Below are 20,923 nucleotides of genomic sequence, written 5' to 3' on the forward strand. Positions count from 1 at the left end.
CCTTCCCCTCATCTCCTCCTCCCTTTCCCCTTCCTCCCCCCACTTCTTTCATTTATTTGGTTGTTGCAGGGTCTCACTATACAGCTCAGACTCTTGGTGATCCTCCTGCTCTCAGCCTCCTCAGCGCTGGGATTACAGGCATGAGTCACCACACTCCGGACTTTGGGGAGCTCAGCCTGCCCTGGGGGTGGGGCTGCTGGGGATGGAACCAGGTCCCTGTGCCGGCCTAAGGTTGCCTAAGCAGGCACTTTAGTCCACCAGCTAGCATGTAAGCTGTCTCTTAACTGAAAGCCACCATTGGTCACCTGCCGAATGAGGACAAAGGTTGCCTTGGAGAGATCATGAGGCAGTCACCGCGCCCCCTGGGCCCAGTGCCTGACACACAGTGGGGGCTTCTGTATTGGTGATTGTTCTAGGATGGCCACACGCGGGAGGCAAGGTGCCCGTGTTAGACTCCGTGCTCCCCGGGTGGATTGAAAACCCAGCCTTCCTTTCCTGGGCAGCAAGCAGGCCCTGCCCCACTGCCTTTTCCCTTCCCCACCCTCCTTAGTCTCCAATGGAATCTCCCACTAGATCTCACCTACTTTTTCACTGTTCCTGCTCTGGTCTCCCTTCAGGGCTCTAAGCCCTTGTACTCAAAGTATGGTTGGTGGATGTACAACATCTGTGTCTCTACCCTGAGGGAGCTGGTTTCACACACAGAACTGCAGCTCCACTCCATCCCCTACTGGGGAATGACTACAGTGTGTATTCATACAAACAAACCTACAGGGGAGCTCAGCATGATGGCCCATGCCTGGAATCCCAGCATTCTGGCTGAGGCAGGAGGATCACAAATTTAAGCCCAGCCTGAATAACTTAGTGAGACTTTGTCTCAAGATAAAAACAACAAAAAGGATCAGGGGTGTAGCTCAGTATGAGTTGAGGTTTAACCCCTAATAAAACACAAACACACAGAAATTCACAGTGGTTTTGCTCGCAATTATTGGTCTGAGACTGGGGAGATAGCTTGGCAGTCTAAGTGCCTGTCTGGCAAGCACGAGGACCGGAGTTTGATCCCTGGTACTGCGTGCTGTGCCTGCTTAGAAACTGGGCATGGTGCACGTCTGTAATCTCCATGCTGGGGAGGCTGAGTCAGGAGGATCTCTATGAGTCTGAGCTCCATAGCGAGACCCTGTACCAAAAAAAAAAAAAAAAAAAAAAAAAAAAAAAAAAAAAAAAAAAAAAAAAAAAAAAAAAAAAAGAATTGGTCCAAGAAGCACTGCCCTGAGGCTTAGTTTGATCTTGGTGATTGTATGGTTCACGTGCTTTATTCAAAAAGAACAGACGTGATTGCATGAGCCTCTGGGCGTGGCTCCGGGCAGCAGTAGACCCTTTCATTGGCGTAAGTCTCCACTTCGCTTTGTGATCAGCCCTCTCAGTAGGTCTCTGGTAATGAGCGCTGACTGGGTCAGCTTTGGCTGCAAGTCTTCGAGCTAGTGACAACTTTCTGAGTCTTGCTTTCCACTTCTGTAAAATGGGGATTAATATATAGTCCTTACTCCCCAGCTCGAGGAGATGGAGAATTTATCCCTAGAAAGTGCTTAGCACAAGATAATTTATAATTTGATCATGGTACAAACAGTAATAGCGCAAACAGTGCGCTCGGGTGTCGATCGCTTACCGTTTGGACCAGGGTTACAGAGGTAGCCCTGGGGGAGGGGCCCACCTTGAGGAACCTGACCCTGACCCTTTTAGAATTACACATCTGGACGAGCTCCAGGATGAGCTCTGGAGCCTGGCATGCTTGGGTGTGCGCTCCAGAACTGCTAGCTAGAAGCAGTGTGTGATCTCGGGTGGACTTACTTTGGGTCACTTCCTCATTTTGTTCATCTCTAAAATGGGCCTCAGGCACCACGCCATGGGCAGAGTCAAGGGGTTGGTGCGCGCCGGAGTAGTTTTCACCATTGTCCAGGGAGGCTGTAACAGGTCCGGTCCAGGAGAGAGGAGGGGCTCCAGGCTGCAGCACCTTTCCCTCCTCCACAGACCCCCTCTGCTCCCCGCAGGCCCCGCCCGCGCCCACTCCCCCGCCCGCGCCCCCGCCCCGCCCACCTGGCCCGCGAGCGCTAGATCTCCGGCAGCATTTGGAGCGCTGCGGCCACAGCCCGGAAAGCTGCCCACACGTGCGAGTGTCAGGGGGCTGCTGTCGCGGGCCTCTGGTGAAGATGGGCGGCCGCATCAAGACCTGGAGGAAGCGATGGTTCTGCTTTGACTGCCAGGCCCGCCGTCTGGCCTACTACGCAGGTAACCCCTGCCTGGGTCCTGGGTCCTGGGTTGCTAGAAGCCTACCCCAGATGCCTTCTCCAACCCCAGGCACCGGGAAGTTCCTGGCCCCCATTTTAACCGTACCTGAACCTCTGGCTCCTTTGGTTTCCTGCACCCAAGAATCTAGGTCCAGCCCCTCTTTTTCAGGGACCAGGAATATGGATCCCCTGCCCCTTTTCTTTTAAGCCTCCCAGAATCCAGACCTGCAGCCCCCATCAGTGACATGAATTTAGTACACCTCTGTCTCCCAGACCCCATTTTTGCCTAGGAGTGTGACCACTGCCCCCCACCGCCAACCCTGGATGCTGCCTTCCTCTGTTGGGGAGTTAGCGATATGGAGCTTTCCTTGGTTTCCTTACCTTTTGAAGGCCCTGGGACTCCTATGCACCTGTCCCGTCCTGTTTGTCCAGGTTCGACATCCAGTCATGTCCCAGCTATAAAATTCAGGGAACTTCCGACTGGGACACCATGTTCCTCACTGTGGCTCAGGCTTAGGACGTGGGCCCAAGGATCTGGGCCACAGACAGACAGACAGACAGACCAACCGACCGACCTAACGACGTCTCTCACTTTTATCTCTCCCTTCCCTTCCTCCCCCAGACAGCGAACAGACCAAGCTCAAAGGTGTCATCTACTTCCAGGCCATTGAGGAAGTCTATTATGACCACTTACGCTGTGCCTTCAAGGTGAAGCTCTGCCCAGTATCTGGTCCCTTCTGGGGTGACCCTGCCTCCTACCTGTGGGAGCTGGCATCCTCAGGCCTTGTTCAGTCTCTCGCTCATCTTGGGGAAGCCTCTCACACCCAGTACTGTCAGGGCCTCACGATCCAGCACATACAGGAGGCTAGCGGCTCCTGGCACTGCAGGGACCAAAATGAAGGGCTCCAGCGCGGGCTCTCAGTCACTATTAATTTTCTCCAACAAAAACATCTCAAGCAAAATTTGGCAAACTCTGCCTGGGGTGAAGGGCAGTGGTAGAGTATGTGCTTAGCATGTGTGGGCCCCGGGGTCACTCTCCAGCATGGTGGGGAGGAGACAGAAAAATTGTTAAATTCTGATGCCAAGCTAGGAATAAGTGGGAACTTCCAAATGAAACTCAGTGCTCAGCTTTTGCCCATAGTTGCCAATTGGGAATGGGCCATGTGGTGTCAGATTTATTTTTCCTTGATAAAAGTGCAGTGCCAGAATTTAAATGTTGGTAACAGACATAATGTTGAGCATGCTCTGTAGAGAGGGGCCAACCATGACTTTTTATAGCTTAAATTGGTTATCTTTGTGTGTGTGTGTGTGTGTGTGTGTGTGTGTGTGTGTGTACTGGGAATCAAACTCCTGATGCTGCACTTACCAGATAGGCACTTATACTGCTGAGCTGTATCCCTGCCCCCATAGCTTAAATTGGAACTCCAGCTGGGTGACAAGAGGAAAGTGACTTTTCTTCTCCAGCTTTACTTTTCTCATCTGCAAAATGGGCACATTTCTACCCATTCTGTCAAGTTAAAACCATAATGGATGTGGGTTTGGCAAGGAGGTACACATGTACTAGTTTTTATACACTGACTTCCTATAGTTACAAACCAGAGGGTTCTAGAGTTTTGGGGCAAATGGAATTTTTAGAAATACATTTTAATGGGCTGGAGAGATAGCTCAGTAGAATAAGTGCTTACCTGGCAAGCACAAGGGCCTGAGTTCAATCCCCGTTCTGTCAAAAAAAAAAAAAAAATTAGTGTCACTGGGCATGGGATTCATACCTGTAATCCCAGCACTTGAGAGGCTGAAGCAGGAGGATCACTGCAAGTTTGAGGCCAGCCCAGGCTACATAGTGAGTTCTAGGCCAACCTGAACTGCACAGGGAGATCCTGTGTGAGAAAAACAAAACAACAAAAAAATGGGGTTTCAGTCAATGTGTTTTTCAAAATATTATATACATATTTTGATCATATCCATTCCTCCATTAATCTCTTCAAACCTCCACTGTCCTCCCTTTTCCTTGTGTTATATTAGCAAAGTGGAATTTTTGCCTGCATTTCTAATATAGAATATGAATGCTGATATATCTTTTCCTCCTCCTCCTCCTCTTTTTCCCTCCCTCCCTCCCTCCCTTCCTCCCTTCCTTCCTTCCTACCTTCCTTCCTTCCTTTCTGTACCAGGGATTGAACTTGAGATCTTGTGCTTCCCAGGCAGGTTCTTATGCCTGGCTGAGCTATCTCCCCAGCCCCAAGAATGCCTATATTTCTAAGGAAGGCTGACAGAAGGGGACCTGGGTCCTCCTATTAAATTTCTTCTGGTCCCAATTTAATAGTACTCTGTTGTAGCCCTTTCTTTTGTTAACTCAAGTAATCCTCATAATCAAATGAGTAGGTAACACCATTTAGGAAAATAGATGGGACTGAAATTCTAAGCAAGTTGTTCACTGTCACCCAATCTGTAAACAGTAAGAGACTGGAACTTGCATCCAGGCTGTGGCTGGTGTGTGCTAACCGCCGTCTTCTCTGTTTATTCCAGAGCCCCAACCCCCGCCTGACATTCTGTGTCAAAACCTACGAACGCCTTTTCTACATGGTGGCCCCGAGCCCCGAAGCCATGTGCATTTGGATGGACGTCATTGTGACTGCTGCGGATGAGAACCACGCCCCTTGAGTGGCCCCGCCCCACACGCGCGCGCAGCTTTTCTAGGCCCCGCCCACTGCCAGTTAAACCCGCAACGCCCCTTTAGAACCCTCCCTGGGAATTCTGCAGGTGTAGTGCTCAGCTGGTCTGAGCGTAAGGGGCTGCAGGTGCCTTTTTCCCACCCGCAGGGATTACCAGATGCACTGCCTGGGGCAGGAGGAGGACTGCGGGATGGGGGGTTTTGGAACTATTTATTGGTGCTCCTGTGATACTGAATTAAACACAGTGGAAAATTGGATTGTTGTTTCCGGCCCAAGTGTGTGTGTGTGGGGGAGCTCAGCCCCCACGCAGGCTGTCTGAGCTGAGGTACTTCTGAGAGCTATGTGCTCTACAGGCGTTTCTCTGTTTAGGGATGCAGACCTTCGATATTAAGGTCACTGTCTGAAAAGGGGTTGGAGGCATGTCCTTTGTGGGATTTTTGGTGGTGCTGACAGTGGCCTGATTGGACCTTTGGCAATTTCTGTACAAGTTCTCTCCCACCAGATCTTCCCGCGTGTTTTCCCCTCTACCTTTCTCTTTCTTTAACTGATTCCTCATTTTTTAGGTCTTGGTTCGGTATGCCCCTTCCTCCAGGAAGTCCTGGCCTCCCGGGTCAGGCACCTCCTCTGATGCTCCCCATCCTATCCCAGAACACCCTGGCTTATCACATGCCGGCTCTGTGTGCCATATACACTTGAGTGGTCCCGGAGGACAGCCAGGACATCCCTGGTGAACTCTGAGCCTCCTGGTACCATAGGGCAAGTCTAATTCCATGAAAGTGGTGAAAGAAAAGCATCCTGACCCCTCTGGATTTCTGTAATGAGGTTTGTTTAGGCACCTTGCCACACTTAGCACCTCTACCCTGTGTTAGTACGCTTCTTTCTCCAGGAAGTCCTCCCGGACTGTTCTGGCTGAATCAGGGGTTTCCTCTGGGCTTTCCACGCCCGCCCTAAGCACTCTGCCTGAGCCTCCCCGTCACAGCCTGATGACTACCCTGAGTGTCCCCATCCTGCCCCTGACTGCCCCAGGCCATTCGCCACTGATGAGTCTGCCCCTCCCTCTGGGAGCTCCAGGAAGTGGGACTGGGGGTGACTTGGTCACTAACGAGGCCTTGGAACAAAAGAAGGCCTCACATTGTGTACCGTAGGTACTGAGGTAGTGTCTAAGGGTTGAAGGAGTTAGCAAGGAAGTGATGCTGGAGATGGGAATCATGAATGGGGCAGACCTATGGTTGGGGAGATAGCTCAGTGGGCTAAGTGCCCGCCCTGCCAGCGTAAGGACCCAGGTTCAGTTCTTGGCACTGCATGCAGTGCTGACCCCAGAACAGCTGGCCACCTATACTGGGCATGGTGGCACATGCCTGTAACCCCAGCACTGGGGAGGCTGAAAGAGGAGGATCACTATGAGCCCAAGAGGGGCTGGGGAGATAGCTCAGTAGAATAAGTGCTTGTCTGGCAAGTACAAGGACCTGAGTTCAATCCCTGGTTCTGCCAAAAACAAAACATAAAAACTATGAGTCCAAGCTGCGTAGTGAGACCCTGTACCAAATAAATAAAAAGATTTTTTAAAAAATGAGTAGGGCTTTTGTTGACTTCATCTGGGAAGTTTCTAATCTAGAGTATTCCCTGGGGGTTGGGAGTGGTGGGGGAGGCTCCTGGGAGGAGTCAGCTGCCTCCTACTCTGGCTGTGACCGTCCCCTGGGGCTCCCCTGAGCAAGCTCCTGACTGTTCCCCTGGAGATGGCTCTTTCCTTCTCACAACAGTTCCCTCCAAAATGCAGATCTAGTGCTCCTAAGTCCTGGAATGCAGGCACACAAACCCGAGCCCCTCTGGGACCCTGGTGGCCCTTGGGCTCCACAGCCACCCTTCATCCAGGTGTGATCCTGGATCTTGACTGAATGCATCTCCCAGCCCCTCTGCAAAGCAGGCCTCTTACTCGGGCTAGCTTCCCCCGGCCTGCGACCAGGGTCATCAGCAGGCCCCCTGCTCAGGACAGCCCTGCCCTTGGGGTGTGGTACCAGGGCCCCCACACCAAGCTACACCCCTAGCCCTTTTAACATTTTTTATTTTGAGATAGGGTTTTGCCAGGTTGATACACTGCCCAGGCTGAGCTCGAACTTTCCATCCTCCTGCCTCAGCCTTTCAAGAGTGCTGGGATTACAAGTGTGTGCCACCATGTCTGGCTTCCCTTCCTGTCCTTGCCCTGTGACCACTGACACACTTCACTCCTGACAAGGGCCTGGGCACAGGCATGGGAAAATTAGGGTGGGCCTTCGTGCCTAGTGGCATCTTGAGACACAGCGCAGCAGTGGGTAGTGGTGCGAAGGGGAATCCAGAACCAGCTAGCCAGACAGCCTCCTTTGAAGATCTGGGCTGTCCCGGTGAGTGTCCCCATGTGCAGGGGATTGTGGGGTTAGAAACCATGAGGAGTGGGGAGAGACATCGAGATAGAATAGAGGAAAGCAACATTCATATTTTAGTATCTTTAGACATTCTTGGCTTTTGAACAATGTTCCCGTTTTGTTTGTTTATTATTTTTGAGACAGGCTCTCACCATGTAGTTCAGGCTGGCCTTGAACTTGCTTATGTAGCTCAGGCTGGCCTCAGAGTCACAGTGATCTGCCTGCCTCAGCCTCCTGAGTTCTGGGATTACAGGTATGCACCATCATACCTGACTACATTCTCATATTTTTATTTTGCAATGGACCCCCAACGTTATGCAGCCGGTCCTGCCTGCCTCGCCCCTGATGTGTCCCAGACAGTGTGTGCCAGAGGGTGTGGCTCTGAGGTCAGAGCCTGGCCTGCCCCATCCTGGACATGGCCCGGGGCTTGTCTGAGGCCCAAACTTGACCTCCAGTGCTGTGGGGGGCCCGCCTCTGCTGTTCAGCTACTTGGGAACCAGATTAGAGAATCTCCTGGTAGTCAGTTTGCAGAGAGGATCGGCAGGCTGGGCAGGCACCAGCCGTGAATGGAGGCCATGCATTTAGAACTCCCACTGGTCTCTGGTCCTGGGCCAGGTGCGGGTCAGCAACCCAGAATCCAGGCAGGCCTGAGCAAGAGGAGGCTCCCCTCCCTGGGTCCCACTCCCTCCCAAGACGCTAGTTCTTCAGGTCAGGCCAGTTGTGGTTCCTCCCTGAAACTCTCCCACGCTGTTAGGGCCCCAGGGGCAGCAGGGCCTCCTGCTCCCAAGCACACAATAATAGTATTATCACTTTGCCTGCCTGTTCCCTGGGCCCTCCTTCAGTGCCTAAATGATCTAGGGACTCTTTCACTTAGCTATGGAAGGGGATCCCTTTGAAGATCAGAAAGAGAGGGAGAGAGAGAGAGAGAAAGAGAGAGAGAGAGAGAGAGAGAGAGAGAGAGAGAGAGAGAAATTGCATTAGTATCAGGATTAAAATTTCAGTTTGTCCAGCCCCAGAATTTCCCACTTTCCACTGTCCAACTCCCCCACCTCACTCCATCATGAAAACCAGCCCTTCTTTCCTTACAAAAATGAGTCTCAGAGAAGTGAAGACACTAACTTAGGGTCCCAAGGCCAACCAGAAGTAGAACAGGGCTTCCAGGGCTGGAAGGCAGGGGCCAAGGCTGAATGACCTCATAAGAAGTCACTCACTTTCTCTCAGAGCCTCAGCAGAATGCCAGGTGACCCCACCTCTGTGACTGAGAATCTTGTCACTGTTGGGAAGCGGGTAGTACACCAACAAGGTCTGGGGGCCAGATACATTTCTGAACATGGCCATTGTTTTTCCTGGAGTCAGACTGTGCGCCGGCCAGGCGGAGCCAGCGCTGTCCCTTGCCTTGCTGTGTGACATTGATCATACACCTTCCTCACTGAGCTGTGGTTCTCTTTTGTGTGAAATGGATGCTCCCCTCCACCCCTGCGTTGGGAACTCCAGAATAGGTTGCTTATGAGCACCTTGTCTGGGGCTTGGGTGAAGCTCAAGAGGTAGGGGATAGTAATAAGGAAGCACGCCAACAGCCGGCGGGACCTGCCGTGAGCAGTCCTGACACCCCGAATGGAGCCCTATTTGTGGTGCTGCTTTTAGAGCTCCATTCATCCCCACAGGTTTCTGACGAGGCCGGTACTCTCAGGATCTCCTTTTTTACACAGGACACTGAGGCCTGCACAGCCCAAATATGTGACAGTTTCACAGCTGGCAACCTGTGTGTCCACACATTCCTCTGTTAGTTTTCAAGCCAGCTGCCTGGGTTTGAGTCCCGTCATGTGATCCCGGGCAAGGTACGCAGCCTCTTTCCTCCTCGATTTCCCCGCAGGTAAACTGACTGTCCCTAAAATCTCTCACAGGGTTGTTAGGTGCAAAGGATTTCAGAATATAAGAAAGGCTGGGTAAGCATGCTTTGGTCACCATTTCTGTTTATGGAGGGGAACATCAAGGAATGGGAGCCACTTGCCCTAAGTCACACAGCAAATCAGTGGCAGAGTTAGGACTCATACCCTAGTCTGGCTGGCTCCCAAACCAAGGGTCATTGCAAAATATCATCTTAGGTTTAAGATCAGGCTCTCGCCCTAATGAGCAGCAGTGGAAGTGTTTGGAGCAGTCCTAGATTCAAAACCACTTCCAAAGCCTCAGTCTCCTCATCTGTGAAATGGGTCAAAGCCCTCCATTTGCAGAGCTGTCTTGCTGGTCAGAGAGGAGTCTCAGAAAGTACTAAGCAGAGTAGGTGCTCAGTAAACAATTGTAGACACATTTCCTTTAACAGTGAGGATTAAATAAGAAGGAATGAATGCCTGTGTTTAGAACAGCTTCTGGAGTAAATATTGGATACTTGATCATTGTTATTAATACTTTTGTTGTCGTTGCTTTTTTTTTTTTTTTTTGTGGAACCGGGAATTGAACTCAGGCCCTTGTGCTTGCCAGGGAAGTGTATGTTCCTCTGAGCTACATCCCCAGCCCTTTTTAGTTTTGACTTCCAAACTAGCTCTTGCCAAGCGACTCGCTTGCCCGGGCTGCACTCGATGTGTGATCCTCCTGCCTCAGCCTCTCAGCCTGCTAAGATGGCAGGATTTTGCCATTGTGCCTGGCCTTCTCTCTGTTTTGATCTCAGTTATCCCTGCCCACTTTCCTCCTAAAATATTTGGATCCTTTCCGGCTATGCTAGGCCAAGTAATATCATCTCTTGCCTCACCAAGTTCTCCACAGGAACACATTGATGGTGGAAGAAGTCGACTTTATTGCTGTGGGAGTGAGGAGAACACACACCACGCAGGCCCCATGAGGTGTTCCAATGAAAGGATGTCGAAAAGGATTTATTTTAAAATTTGGATGAAAGTGTGGTGGTTTTGGAGGCAACTCAAGGAATTCAGACTTCACTCTAGGTTGGATACTGTCTCAGAGCAGGGGTCATGTTATGATTGGATATTTCCATAAATCTTATTTACGGGGCAGGAGAAACAAAGGAAGATGAAAGTCAAAATTTATAGGAATATAATAATATAATGTAAACAGTCACTCAGATTAGCCAAAATATGGGATGTTTAGTCATTTTGTGGTTTGCATAACGATCTTGTTTCAATGTGTAGACGCGGAGGTTATGGGGTAGTTTTGTTTTTTGTCTTGACCTTTCACAGTATCATGACCTTGACCTATGTCAGTGTTCTGTGAGATTATTTGTGGGCATGAGAACACCACGGCCCTTCTGTGGGGCCAAGCCAGCTTCAGATTCTCGGGTTGCTTTTCTCTTTTTACCAGGAAGCTGGCTCCCTTACTAGTCTCCCAGCCTTCTCTCACTCCTTCGAGATTCCTTTTCTTTCTTTTACATAGAGGCCATAGTAAGCAACCCTTTTCCTTTGATTTCCTTGATTTTTTTTTTTTTTTTTCTTGTGGTACCGAGGACTACGGACAGGGCCTTGCATATGCTAGGCAAGCATCTACCCTCTTTTTATTCCATTTGTGAACAAAGTGCTTGGTAAGTTGCCCAGGCTGGCCTAAAATTTGTGATCCTCCTGCCTCAGCCTACAGAGTAGATGGGATGGTTACAGGCATGTACCACCATGGCTGACTTTCTTTGTTTTTATTGAACATCATAGAGCAGAAGCGCATAAACCCGCCGCTCCGTGATACATCACATATGTGTGCACATGCTCAGCAACCCCCTAAGGTGGACAGTGGGGGCTGCTCTTACACTCCTTCTGGGGCAAGGCCCCTAGAGAGGCAGCCCCTGGTCTGGCTTCTCTCCCCAGAGGTTAGTTCCCCTAGCTGGTTGGGACCCTCTCAAACATTCTCCAGCTTTCTCAGAATTAATCGAACTTCTCCTTTCCCAGCTTAGGAGCCTTTCACCTCAGCTCCCACTTCTGGAGTGGACAAACGATACATGTAGGGTTCAGTATGTTCCAGGGTTTCAGGCACGCCCCAGCCCTGGAAGCTCTGGATACCCTGCCTTCCTTCCTGTGAATGGGCAGCGCTACTCCCCATTGATCTGTCTTTGCATGAGTCCCTTACAATGTGCTTTGCCCCCTGCATCCACTCCACCTCACTTGACTTCATAGAATGTCATGGTCAAGGTCACATTTCAGTTCTTCCTCAGGAGAACGAGGGCCACTTCTAGACTCCATCCCTCCTTGGGGGCTCTTCCTTCATTGACCCTGGTACAAGCCAGTGTGCATGATTATTTAATTATCATCAGACCCAGAGTTCTGTCAGGAGAGGCACAGTTCTCCTACTCTCCAACATCACTTACCCTCCCTCCATCAAGTTGACGCCCAGTTTCCTCGCTCTTTGGATACTGAATGCTGATGCCAAGGAGCGCCTGCCTCTTCTGGAATCCCATTTCTCTCTGTTCCCACCACAGACTTTCTCCCAGGAACCATCAGGGAACCTTGACTTCTGTCATTTCCCTCCTTGGCAGCTAGCTGCTCAGGGCTGGAGCCGCTCTCCCTGTGGGTGAGGCACCTAGGGGTGGGCCTGCCCCGCCCCACAACGGACGCTGACTGGGCCCGGTTGGGCAAGGCCAGCGTTGCCCCAGGGTAGGTTACTCATCCCGGGCTCAGGTAAGAGGGCCCCGGTTGGGAGGCGGCACACCCAGGGGGGACGCCGAGGGAGCAGGACGGAGCCATGGACTCCGCCAGGAAAGCAGGTGCCCGGGCTTCGATCTGGACCACAGGCTGGCTCCTGTTGCTGCCACTGCTGCTTGGTGAAGGTGGGTCTGCTGCCAGAAAGTCCTGGGGGTAGAGTGGGGGTTCTCAGGGAGGAGGACCCCCCACTTCCACAAGACTCACTGCCAACAATAGGCCTGTGGGGAAAGCCCTCCATCCTGGTCCGAGTAGGCCATGGAAAATTTCCCTGCCCGGCCAGGGGTGCTGTGAGCAGAATCCTCTCATCTTGAGCAGAGGGGTGCAGTGGGAAGGATGCCTGCCCTGCTCAGAAGGGACAGTGAAGGAGAGCCTTAATACGGCTGGCTGTGGGGAAAGTTCTCCCACCCTGAGCAGAGACCTGTGGGAACCTATTGCTCCTACGCTGGCAGGAGGTGATCATGGCAGGCCCACCTCCTTGGGCTAGCAGAGCTGTGGGAAGGATGCTCCCACCAGAGGCAGAGGCGGCGTGCAAGAAAGGGGCCCAGTTATCTCATGGCCCTGATTCATGAGAAAGCTGCCTTGGGAAAAGCTAAGCAGAAGAGTCATCTCCTCGCGGGGACGGAGGGCGTGGGAAGGGCTCTTTCTCTTCTGTGGGAGGCCACCTCAGCAAGGATCGCTCAGTTCTGCTCGGCCCCACACCCGCAGGAGCACAGGCCCTGGAGTGCTACAGCTGCGTGCAGAAGGGGGACGATGGGTGCTCGCCACACAAGATGAAGACGGTGAAGTGCGGGCCGGGCGTGGAAGTCTGCACAGAGGCTGTGGGGGCGGTGGAGACCAGTGAGTGCGACCCTGGGGTGCTTGAGCACCCTCCACTCTCTTCGGGCTCCTTCAACGGCCACACGTCTTGCAGTCCCCTTCAATTCCAGCCACACCCCTTTAACTCGGGCTGTCCCTCCCATTCATCCTAATCAAGACCCTTCAGCACAGCCTCGCCCCTCCTTCTAGGGCATTACAGAGGTGGGGACTGCGAGTTAGGAGGGACTGAGACAATTTGGTCTGGGATGGGGCCATCTTTTCCTCTTGGGTCCTGCCGAATTCCGCCCCCCAACCCAAACCCCGCTGTCTTATGGGTCTCCAGGTCATAGAGAATGTTCTTAGCTCCCAGACTGTCCGTCCCCAAGTGTCCTCCTTCCCTAAGCCACGCCCACTGAGGCCACGCCTCCAACTTGTGCCCTCCCTCTCCTCAGTCCACGGGCAATTCTCGGTGGCGGTGCGGGGCTGCGGCTCGGGACTCCCCGGCAAGAACGACCGTGGACTGGATCTCCATGGGCTCCTGGCCTTCATCCAGCTGCAGCAGTGCGCCCAGGACCGCTGCAACGCCAAGCTCAACCTCACCTCGCGAGGGCTCAACCCCGCAGGTCTGTGGGGCCGGGAGGCGGGGCCCCTCCCAGGTGCTGAAGCAGTGGGCGGGGCTTCATCTCGCAGTCCGGGAGGCGATGCTGGGGGCGGGGCTAAGATAAGGGGCGTGATCAAAGCAGCAGTGGCCACGCCCCGCGGCGGGCAGGCGGACCTGCGGTTCTCAGCTCCGTGGACCCTTTTCTGACTCGCGGCTTCCCTGCAGGCAATGAGAGCGCGTACCAACCCAACGGCGTCGAGTGCTACAGCTGCGTGGGGCTGAGCCACGAGAAGTGTCAGGGTACAGCGCCGCCCGTCGTTAGCTGCTACAACGCCAGCGACCGCGTCTACAAGGGCTGCTTCGATGGCAACGTCTCCTTGACTGCAGGTAACCAAGCCCTGCTTCTGCAGGAGTTGAAACCTTTCTGAGACATCTGGGTGGTAGTGGGGCTTTTGTGTCCCTCGCCTTCAATGCATTCTGAGGACTGTGATTGGAGCATTTTGAGAAATGCAATCCCATAACCACGTATCCTGGCGATAGGGATGTTTTTATCCAAAACAAACAAACAAACAAAAACTTTGAGGGGATGTGTTTTCATAGAAAGAGATGGCAAATACAGAAGGGGAGAACATACAATGGGAAATGTGTTTAAGCTTCTAGACTTCTGCCCATGCAGTGTGGAGAATCTGGTTCTGAGCGCTTGGAACTCAGAGCTGCTCCCCTGTCCCAGTATTTGGAGAGATTCAGGCAGCTTTTCGGCTCCTAATTCAGAACCAGAGGAGATGAAATTCTTCAAGCCCATCCTGTGCCTGGTGTTCTATGGGAACTGTAGTTCTGGCTCTAAGATTACATTTTGGTCAAGATGGGATGGGTCAATGGTGAGAGGGACATAGGGGAAGCTTGCTTGGCTTGTTGGTCCTAGGAGAGGTGTGTATTGTAGCCCAAACCTTTGTTTCAAGGTAGACTTGTAGTTCAGGGTACACATTTTTCCTCATAAAGCACTGTGAAAATACGATCCACTGTTTGCCAAAGACAGTGGGACCCTGTTTGGCACGGTTGGACCAGATTTGAGATTACTTTATCAATGAGTGTAGAGCTCTTTTGTGCTATTTAAGGGTCCTCTCGTCTTGCTCCAGATGTTCCTGTGTTTTAGTCTGGCTGTGCCAACTTTCCTTCATCCAACCACTGACATATCTGTGTCTCCCTCCTGCAGCTAATGTGACCGTGTCCTTGCCTGTCCGGGGCTGTGTCCAAGATGAGTCCTGTATCCGAGATGGGGTGACAGGCCCTGGGTTCATGCTCAGTGGCTCCTGCTGCCAGGGGTCCCGCTGTAACTCAGACCTCCGCAACAAGACCTACTTTTCTCCTCAAATCCCACCTCTTGTCATCCTGCCCCCTCCAGCTACCCCAGCTCCAGCCACTCTACCTCCAACCACCTCTGTCATTCCTTCCACTTCAGTGCCAACTACCCTCCCTTCTACCACCAAAACCACCCCAACTCCAACCAGCCAGACTCTTCCCCATGAAGTACATCCCTCCCAGAAGGATGAGTCAAGGTTGGTTGGAGGTGCAGCTGGCCACCAGGACCGCAGTAATGTGGGGCAATACCCTGCAAAAGGTTGGACCACGAAACCCTCAAGTAAAGGCTCTGCAGCTCCTGCCCTTGGCTTGGCAGCTGTTCTGTTGGCTGTGGCTGGTGGTGCCCTCCTATGAGCTTTTCCACCTGAACACTTCCCTCTCATCCTACTTCCCTGGCCCTGGGTACCAACTCTTCTGGTTACTTTTCCCTCTCACCCCTGGACTGGGCTGGCCCAGCCCTCTCTTCTTCTGATGTCCTCAGTATCCCCAGCTTCTGCTGCACTGGTTTGCAGCTTTGGGAAATAAAAAATTTCTGTTGTATATATATATACTGCCAGGGTGTTCTAGCTTCTTGAGATAGCAGCTGCACCCTTCTCACGGTACCCAGACCAGAGTTGGGGAAGTCTACTGCCCCAGGGAAGGTGGAAGAGTTGGGGAGAAGCTTCTTGTGCACTTTCCCATGGCCAGGTGGGAATATGGGAAGTGGGGCCGCTGTGTCTCCGTGGGAATCGTGTTCTCTTCTGCCTGGTTACTAGACTGTGAGCTCCTCCAGGGCAGGGACTGTGCCTTTCACCTCCGCGTGGCCAGTTTCTGGCACAGAAAGACTTCAATAAAGATGTAATTACTTTGTATGGTGCTTTAAAGAAGTCATTTCCGCCTCATTTGTTTTTCACACTAAGCTCTTGCAGCTTGGGCCAAGGGGGGGGGGGTGAGGCAGAAGCGCTCCCACGGTTGGAGAAGCTGAGACCCAGCGTAGGTGCCTGCGTGGAGCCATGGCTTGAATTTCTTTGATTTCCTGGGGTCCAGTCAGTTTGAGGGTGATCCTATGGGAGCGGGGGCACTGGGTGAAACCACTAAGGAGCACAGGGAGTGTGGGACTTTTGACAACTGAGGGAGCAGAGGAGAACTTTACTTATGCCCCTCTGCCTCCGCCTTGACCAGAGGGCCTATAAGCACTGGCATCAGGTCAGCCTCTGCTTCGGTGCTGGGGATCAGGACCTTCGTTTTCTCTCCTAGTTAGAGGCGAAAAAAACCCAGTTTGGAGATCAGAGGTCCTGATATGCAGTGGAAATGCTTGACAGAAGGGCACTGAGATTTTTAGAGGAGTGAGATAATAGATAATACTGGAGTGGGCCAGATAGCTCAGTGGATTCAAGCACCTGCTTAGGCAGACGCAGGAGCTGGGGGTTCAATCCCCCAGCTATGCTTCCCCTGCCCTCGGGGCATGCTGAGATGGTGTGTGAGACTGGGCCTGGTGTCCCATGCCTGTGATCCCAGAGTTTGGGAAGCTGAAAATAGAAGGATCACTACTAGTCTGATCTGTGTAATGGGAGCCTGTGGATCATGTGCTAAATACATTAGAAAAAAATAGATAATGCTATCAGTGTCACCAGTAGTCATGGAGGATAGTAGGAGATAATAACAATGAAACAATAATAAATAGTGTTTGCAATAACAAAATAGGAAATAAGAGCGTGAGCTGTCGTTACTTAACACGGATACTGTATGCAAATCACAAGACAGATTGGTAACTCCAGAATGTTAGCGATCCAAGCAAGTCCTGCCAGGTGCCAGGCTTAGGCTAAGGGTGTTTGCTTCTAGGATCTCGCTTAATTTTACACATCCTCAGACAGAATGGGGAAACTGAGGCTCAGAGTTAAGAAGTGATTAACCAATAGCAAGTAATACATTTGTTATGTGCCAGGTACTGGTGTGGGTGCTATCCTTGGATTAACACATGTAATCTATAAACCATCTCTTGTGAGGTAAGAGTAATTATCTGCATCTGATAATGTGAGGAAATCAGGTCCAGAGAGTCTGCAGAGCTTGTTCCAGGCCACCCAGCTGTACAGTCTGGATTCAAACCCAGATAGTTATCTGACACAGCAAGACAGCAGCCTTAACCTTACTGTCCTCTTGGCTTCACTAAACTCTAGCCAGGCTTCTTGGCCCCTGACCTCTCTTTGGAGAGTATCTACTTTATTTATTTATTTAATTTAATGTATTTAGTACAGGGTCTCACTACACAGATCAGACTTGAAGTGATCCTCCTATTTTCAGCCAAGTGCCGAGGTTACAGGAGCACACCAACACGCCCAGTGTAGGTCACCATCTCAGTGTGTCCTGGGGGCAGAGCCGGCATGGCACACAGTGGATTGAACCCTGGCTGCTGTGCTCTGCCGAAGCAGGTGCGTTAGTCCGCTGAGCTATCTGGCCGACCCTGAGAGTGTCTACTTTAAATAAGGTATTATGAATTGTTTGTCTGCCCATTTGAGATGTATATGAGCCTCAAGTCTCTTGGCAGTTTATAGTCATCGACAAGTCTTTCTTTCTTTCTTTCTTTCTTTCTTTTTTTTTTTTGGCAGAACTGGGGATTTAACTCAGGCCGTGGCGCTTGCCAGGGACGTGCTTATTCCACTGAGCCATCTCCCCAGCCCTGATAAGTCTTTCTCAAGGACCTGGGAGCCATCTCTCTGAAATGTAATTAAAAAAGAAAAAAAAAAAAAAGAAAAGAAAAGAAAAGAAAGGATTGCAGTTTCCCGGCTTCTGCTGGGGCGTGAGAGCTGCTTTCTTCATTCCTTGGCTAAATTTCCACCTCTTCCTACCTGGCCATCGCTACAAGGCTATACATTGGTCCAATTAAGAAAGTAGGGTCTGGCATGTATGCTGGCCCCGCCCCTGGGGCACGCTGAGACAGTGATCGAGACTGGGCTTGGTGGTGCGTGTCTGTAATCCCATCTCTTGGGAGGCTGAAAACAGGAGGATCAATGTGAGTCTGATCTGTGCGGTGAGAACCTGTAGGCCTGCACTAAGTACATAAAAAAAAAAAAAAAGGCAAAAAACCAAACAACCCACAAAAAACCTCAAGCGTGCCTGTGAATGGCCTGATCACCTTTTTTTTTTTTTTTTTTTTTTCTGATCGCCTTTTTGAAAGAGGCTAGCTTTTCACCTGGTCAACAGACAATAAATGTCCCCAATCCCACATTGTAATGCTCCTCCTTTCTTCGAGGGTCCACATTTGTCTCTTGAGTGTGCCCTTTGATCTCTATCTTTGTTTAATAAAACCCACTCATGCCTCTTTCCGAGGCATCCTGAAAATCCCTCTGCTGCCAGAGCCCACTACAGCAGGGTAGGTTCAATTTGGGAAGCTCTCAGACCCAGCCTGGCAACACGGAGTCCCTTCTTTAATCACTTCTACTCCACAGGTGCCTTTTTCTCTTCTGGGGAAGCTCCACATTAGAATTCCCCCTCTGGGGCTGGGCCTGCCCAGCAGCAGCGTGTCTGCCTAGCGAGCTCGAGGCCCTGGGCTCTATCCCCAGTGCGGAGCGAGATTGGCTTCAGAATTTCCCATTGGCATAGGCCCGCCTTGGGGTTTCTGAAATCAGACCCTTCTCCCTGCTGGAGTTTATGTTAGGTGAGGTGACAGTCTGCCAGCTGAGGCAGCTTCTAAAGGATAAGGGGATGGTCACATGTATTCTCCAGTATCTCAAAGCAGGGTCTCATTAAATTCTCCAGGCAGGCCTCAAACTTCCCCAACTCCTGCCTCAGTCTTTCCTCTGGGACTATAGGTGTGTACCACCACGCCATTCCCCTTTTGTCTTCTTTCCAAGTTTTATTTACTTATTTTCGGTATTGGGAATTGAACTCAGGACCTTGCGCTTGCCAGGCAGGCACTTACGCCGCTGAGCTACTTCCTCAGCTTCTTTCCAAGTTTTAGATCAGCACCGTGTAACACCTGCACAACCAGATATTTACATTGCAGGATGAGTATGGAATTAAAATTCTTCTAGTAGCCATATAAAATGTAAAGAGGTGCAACTAATTTTTTTTTAATTTTTATTTATTTATTTATTTTATTTATTTGTGTGTGTGTGTGTGTGTGTGGCCAACTCGGCCCACCACGGTGCAGGGCTGGCTGGCATGTGGTGCTGGGGGATTGAACCGTGGTCCCCATGCTTTAGCTAAGCTTGTTCTAAGTAGGTGCTTTAGACCACTGAGCCATCTCACCAGCCCCCCCCATTGTGCAACTAATTTTTAAAATGTATTTTAAGCCCAGCTGTACAAAGTATTATAATTTAAATATTTGATCAGTGTAAAACATTATTAATGAGATAGTTTACTTTTTTGTGTGGATCGTAACTCCTTGGAATCTCGGAGATGTTTTTCATTCATTTATTTCTTTATGGTGCCTGGGTCTGAAAGCTGGGGTTTCCTGTGTGCTAGGCAAATGCTGGCCCAGTAAGCCACATCCTCAGCCCCCGTGCATATTTTATTCTTCTGTTGCATTTCCATCAGCACTCGCCACGTTGGAAGTGCACATTATCCAAGGCTTTAGAACTTTGCGCGGGGCCAGGGAGATAGCTCAGTAGAATAAGCGTCTGCCTAGCAAGTGCAGGGTCTTGAGTTCAATCCCTGGTACTGCAAAAAAAAGAGAGAGAACTTCATGCAAATGGAAAAATGTGGGATAGGGCTTGGGCCAGCCAAATAGTTCAGCAGATTAAAGCTCCTGCAAGCAGGCACAGGGGCTGGGGTTCAATCCCTGGGCCTGCTGTGCTGGCCCTGCCCCCGGGGCACACTGAGATGGCAGTTGAGACCGGGCGCGGTGGCGTGTGCCTGTAATCCCAGCACTTGGGAGGTTACAAACAGGTGGATCACTACAAGTCTGATCTAGCAGTGAGACCCTGAACACCCTGTAGACCCTTCCCTAAAACACATACACACACATGAAAAAAAAAAAAAGAAAGAAAGAAAGAAAAGAAAGTGGTAAGAGCAGTGGGATAAGTGTGCTTGCGGTAAGGAGTGGGTATTTAGAAGGGAGTTAATGATAATGTGTCTTTTGTCTTAATATTTAGACATTCACCATCTATTTTGGCTACCTACCATATAGTTCTTTAGATACATATTTGTTCTCTTTTGCTGTTTTTCTTTCTTCCTTTGGCGGTACAGGGGATTTAACCTATGGCCTCATACTGAACTATATCTCTATCCCTTTAAAATTAAAAAAATTTGTTTTGGTTCTTGGACTTGAACTCAGGACCTTGTACTTGTCAAACAGGCATTTTTGCCACTGCACTATACCCTCAGCCCTAAAAAAGTTTTGAGATGTAATCTCACTAAATTGCCCATGTTAGGCTCAAACTTTTTTTTTTTTTTTTTTAGGCTCAAACTTTTGATCCTTGTACTTTATTTCCCAAGGTGGTGAGATTACATGCATGTGCCATGGCAGCTTTTTTGAAATTTATTTGTTTACTTATTTGTTTATTTGTTTGAGACAGGGTTTCACTGGGCAGTTGAGGCTGGCCTTGAGCTCACCTTGTAGCCCAGGCTGGCCTTGAACTCGCAGCAATCCTCATGAGTGCTGGGATTACAGGTCTGTGCCACTATGCCCAACCAAGTTTTATGAAGTTCAGTGGGACAGTTGTGTTTTTCCAATCTTCTAAGCAAAGCCATCCATCCCTAAATATACACTGTACTGTACTTCTCTGAAGGTAGTACTGGCATAATCTTTAACCCCTGGCTTTCAGTTCCTACACTGTAAAATAACTACAATCGTTAGATTCTCAATATTCCCATTTTGCTGTGATGACTTCGCACAATATTTCATCTAATTATTTGGCACCAGTAATCACTGTTTTTGTCAACAAAGGACCTATAGTTTAAATAGCTTGTGTATTCAAATGCTTGAGCCTCTTCAGCTAACAGGTACTTGATGTGTACTATGGCCTCTGAGTGTCATCCATTGTACCTGGGGAGAAATGGCAGCAGGAATGAGGGAAAGATAGACAGGAAGACAAGAGCTGGGTCAGGTGGTGGCTCCTCCGCCAGTGAGGCCCCGTCCCTGCCCTGCCACATGTAATCAGTGTCAGCTTCAGCAGCTCCCAGCAGTTGAGCATAATGTGGACTTTAAATAGTTACCATTTAAAACTTACATAAAATGTTTTTTCTTTTTTAAATTATTTATTTATTT

General features: G+C 50.5%; 2 protein-coding genes across 2 annotated transcripts in view; both read left to right on the forward strand.

Moving 5' to 3' along the window:
* Phldb3 (pleckstrin homology like domain family B member 3) overlaps window positions 1-6,216 on the forward strand; it is a 22,267-nt gene extending 16,051 nt beyond the window's left edge. Inside the window, exons 14-16 of the mRNA XM_023704573.1 lie at window positions 2,046-2,283; window positions 2,905-2,990; window positions 4,806-6,216. Of these exons, the coding sequence (XP_023560341.1) occupies window positions 2,046-2,283; window positions 2,905-2,990; window positions 4,806-4,940 (459 nt within the window). The 3' untranslated portion in view covers window positions 4,941-6,216. The remainder of the gene's footprint in view (window positions 1-2,045; window positions 2,284-2,904; window positions 2,991-4,805) is intronic.
* Window positions 6,217-12,004: 5,788 nt separating this feature from the next.
* On the forward strand, window positions 12,005-15,578 carry Lypd3 (LY6/PLAUR domain containing 3). Its single transcript, XM_023704576.1, has 5 exons — window positions 12,005-12,106; window positions 12,687-12,818; window positions 13,229-13,399; window positions 13,603-13,764; window positions 14,591-15,578. Exons 1-5 carry the CDS (start codon window positions 12,022-12,024, stop codon window positions 15,088-15,090), a joined length of 1,050 nt encoding a protein of 349 aa, XP_023560344.1. The 5' UTR covers window positions 12,005-12,021; the 3' UTR covers window positions 15,091-15,578.
* Window positions 15,579-20,923: the final 5,345 nt, after the last annotated feature.

This window comes from Octodon degus, unplaced genomic scaffold, assembly GCF_000260255.1.
Source record: "Octodon degus isolate 3935 unplaced genomic scaffold, OctDeg1.0 scaffold00197, whole genome shotgun sequence".
Classification (NCBI taxonomy): domain Eukaryota; kingdom Metazoa; phylum Chordata; class Mammalia; order Rodentia; family Octodontidae; genus Octodon; species Octodon degus.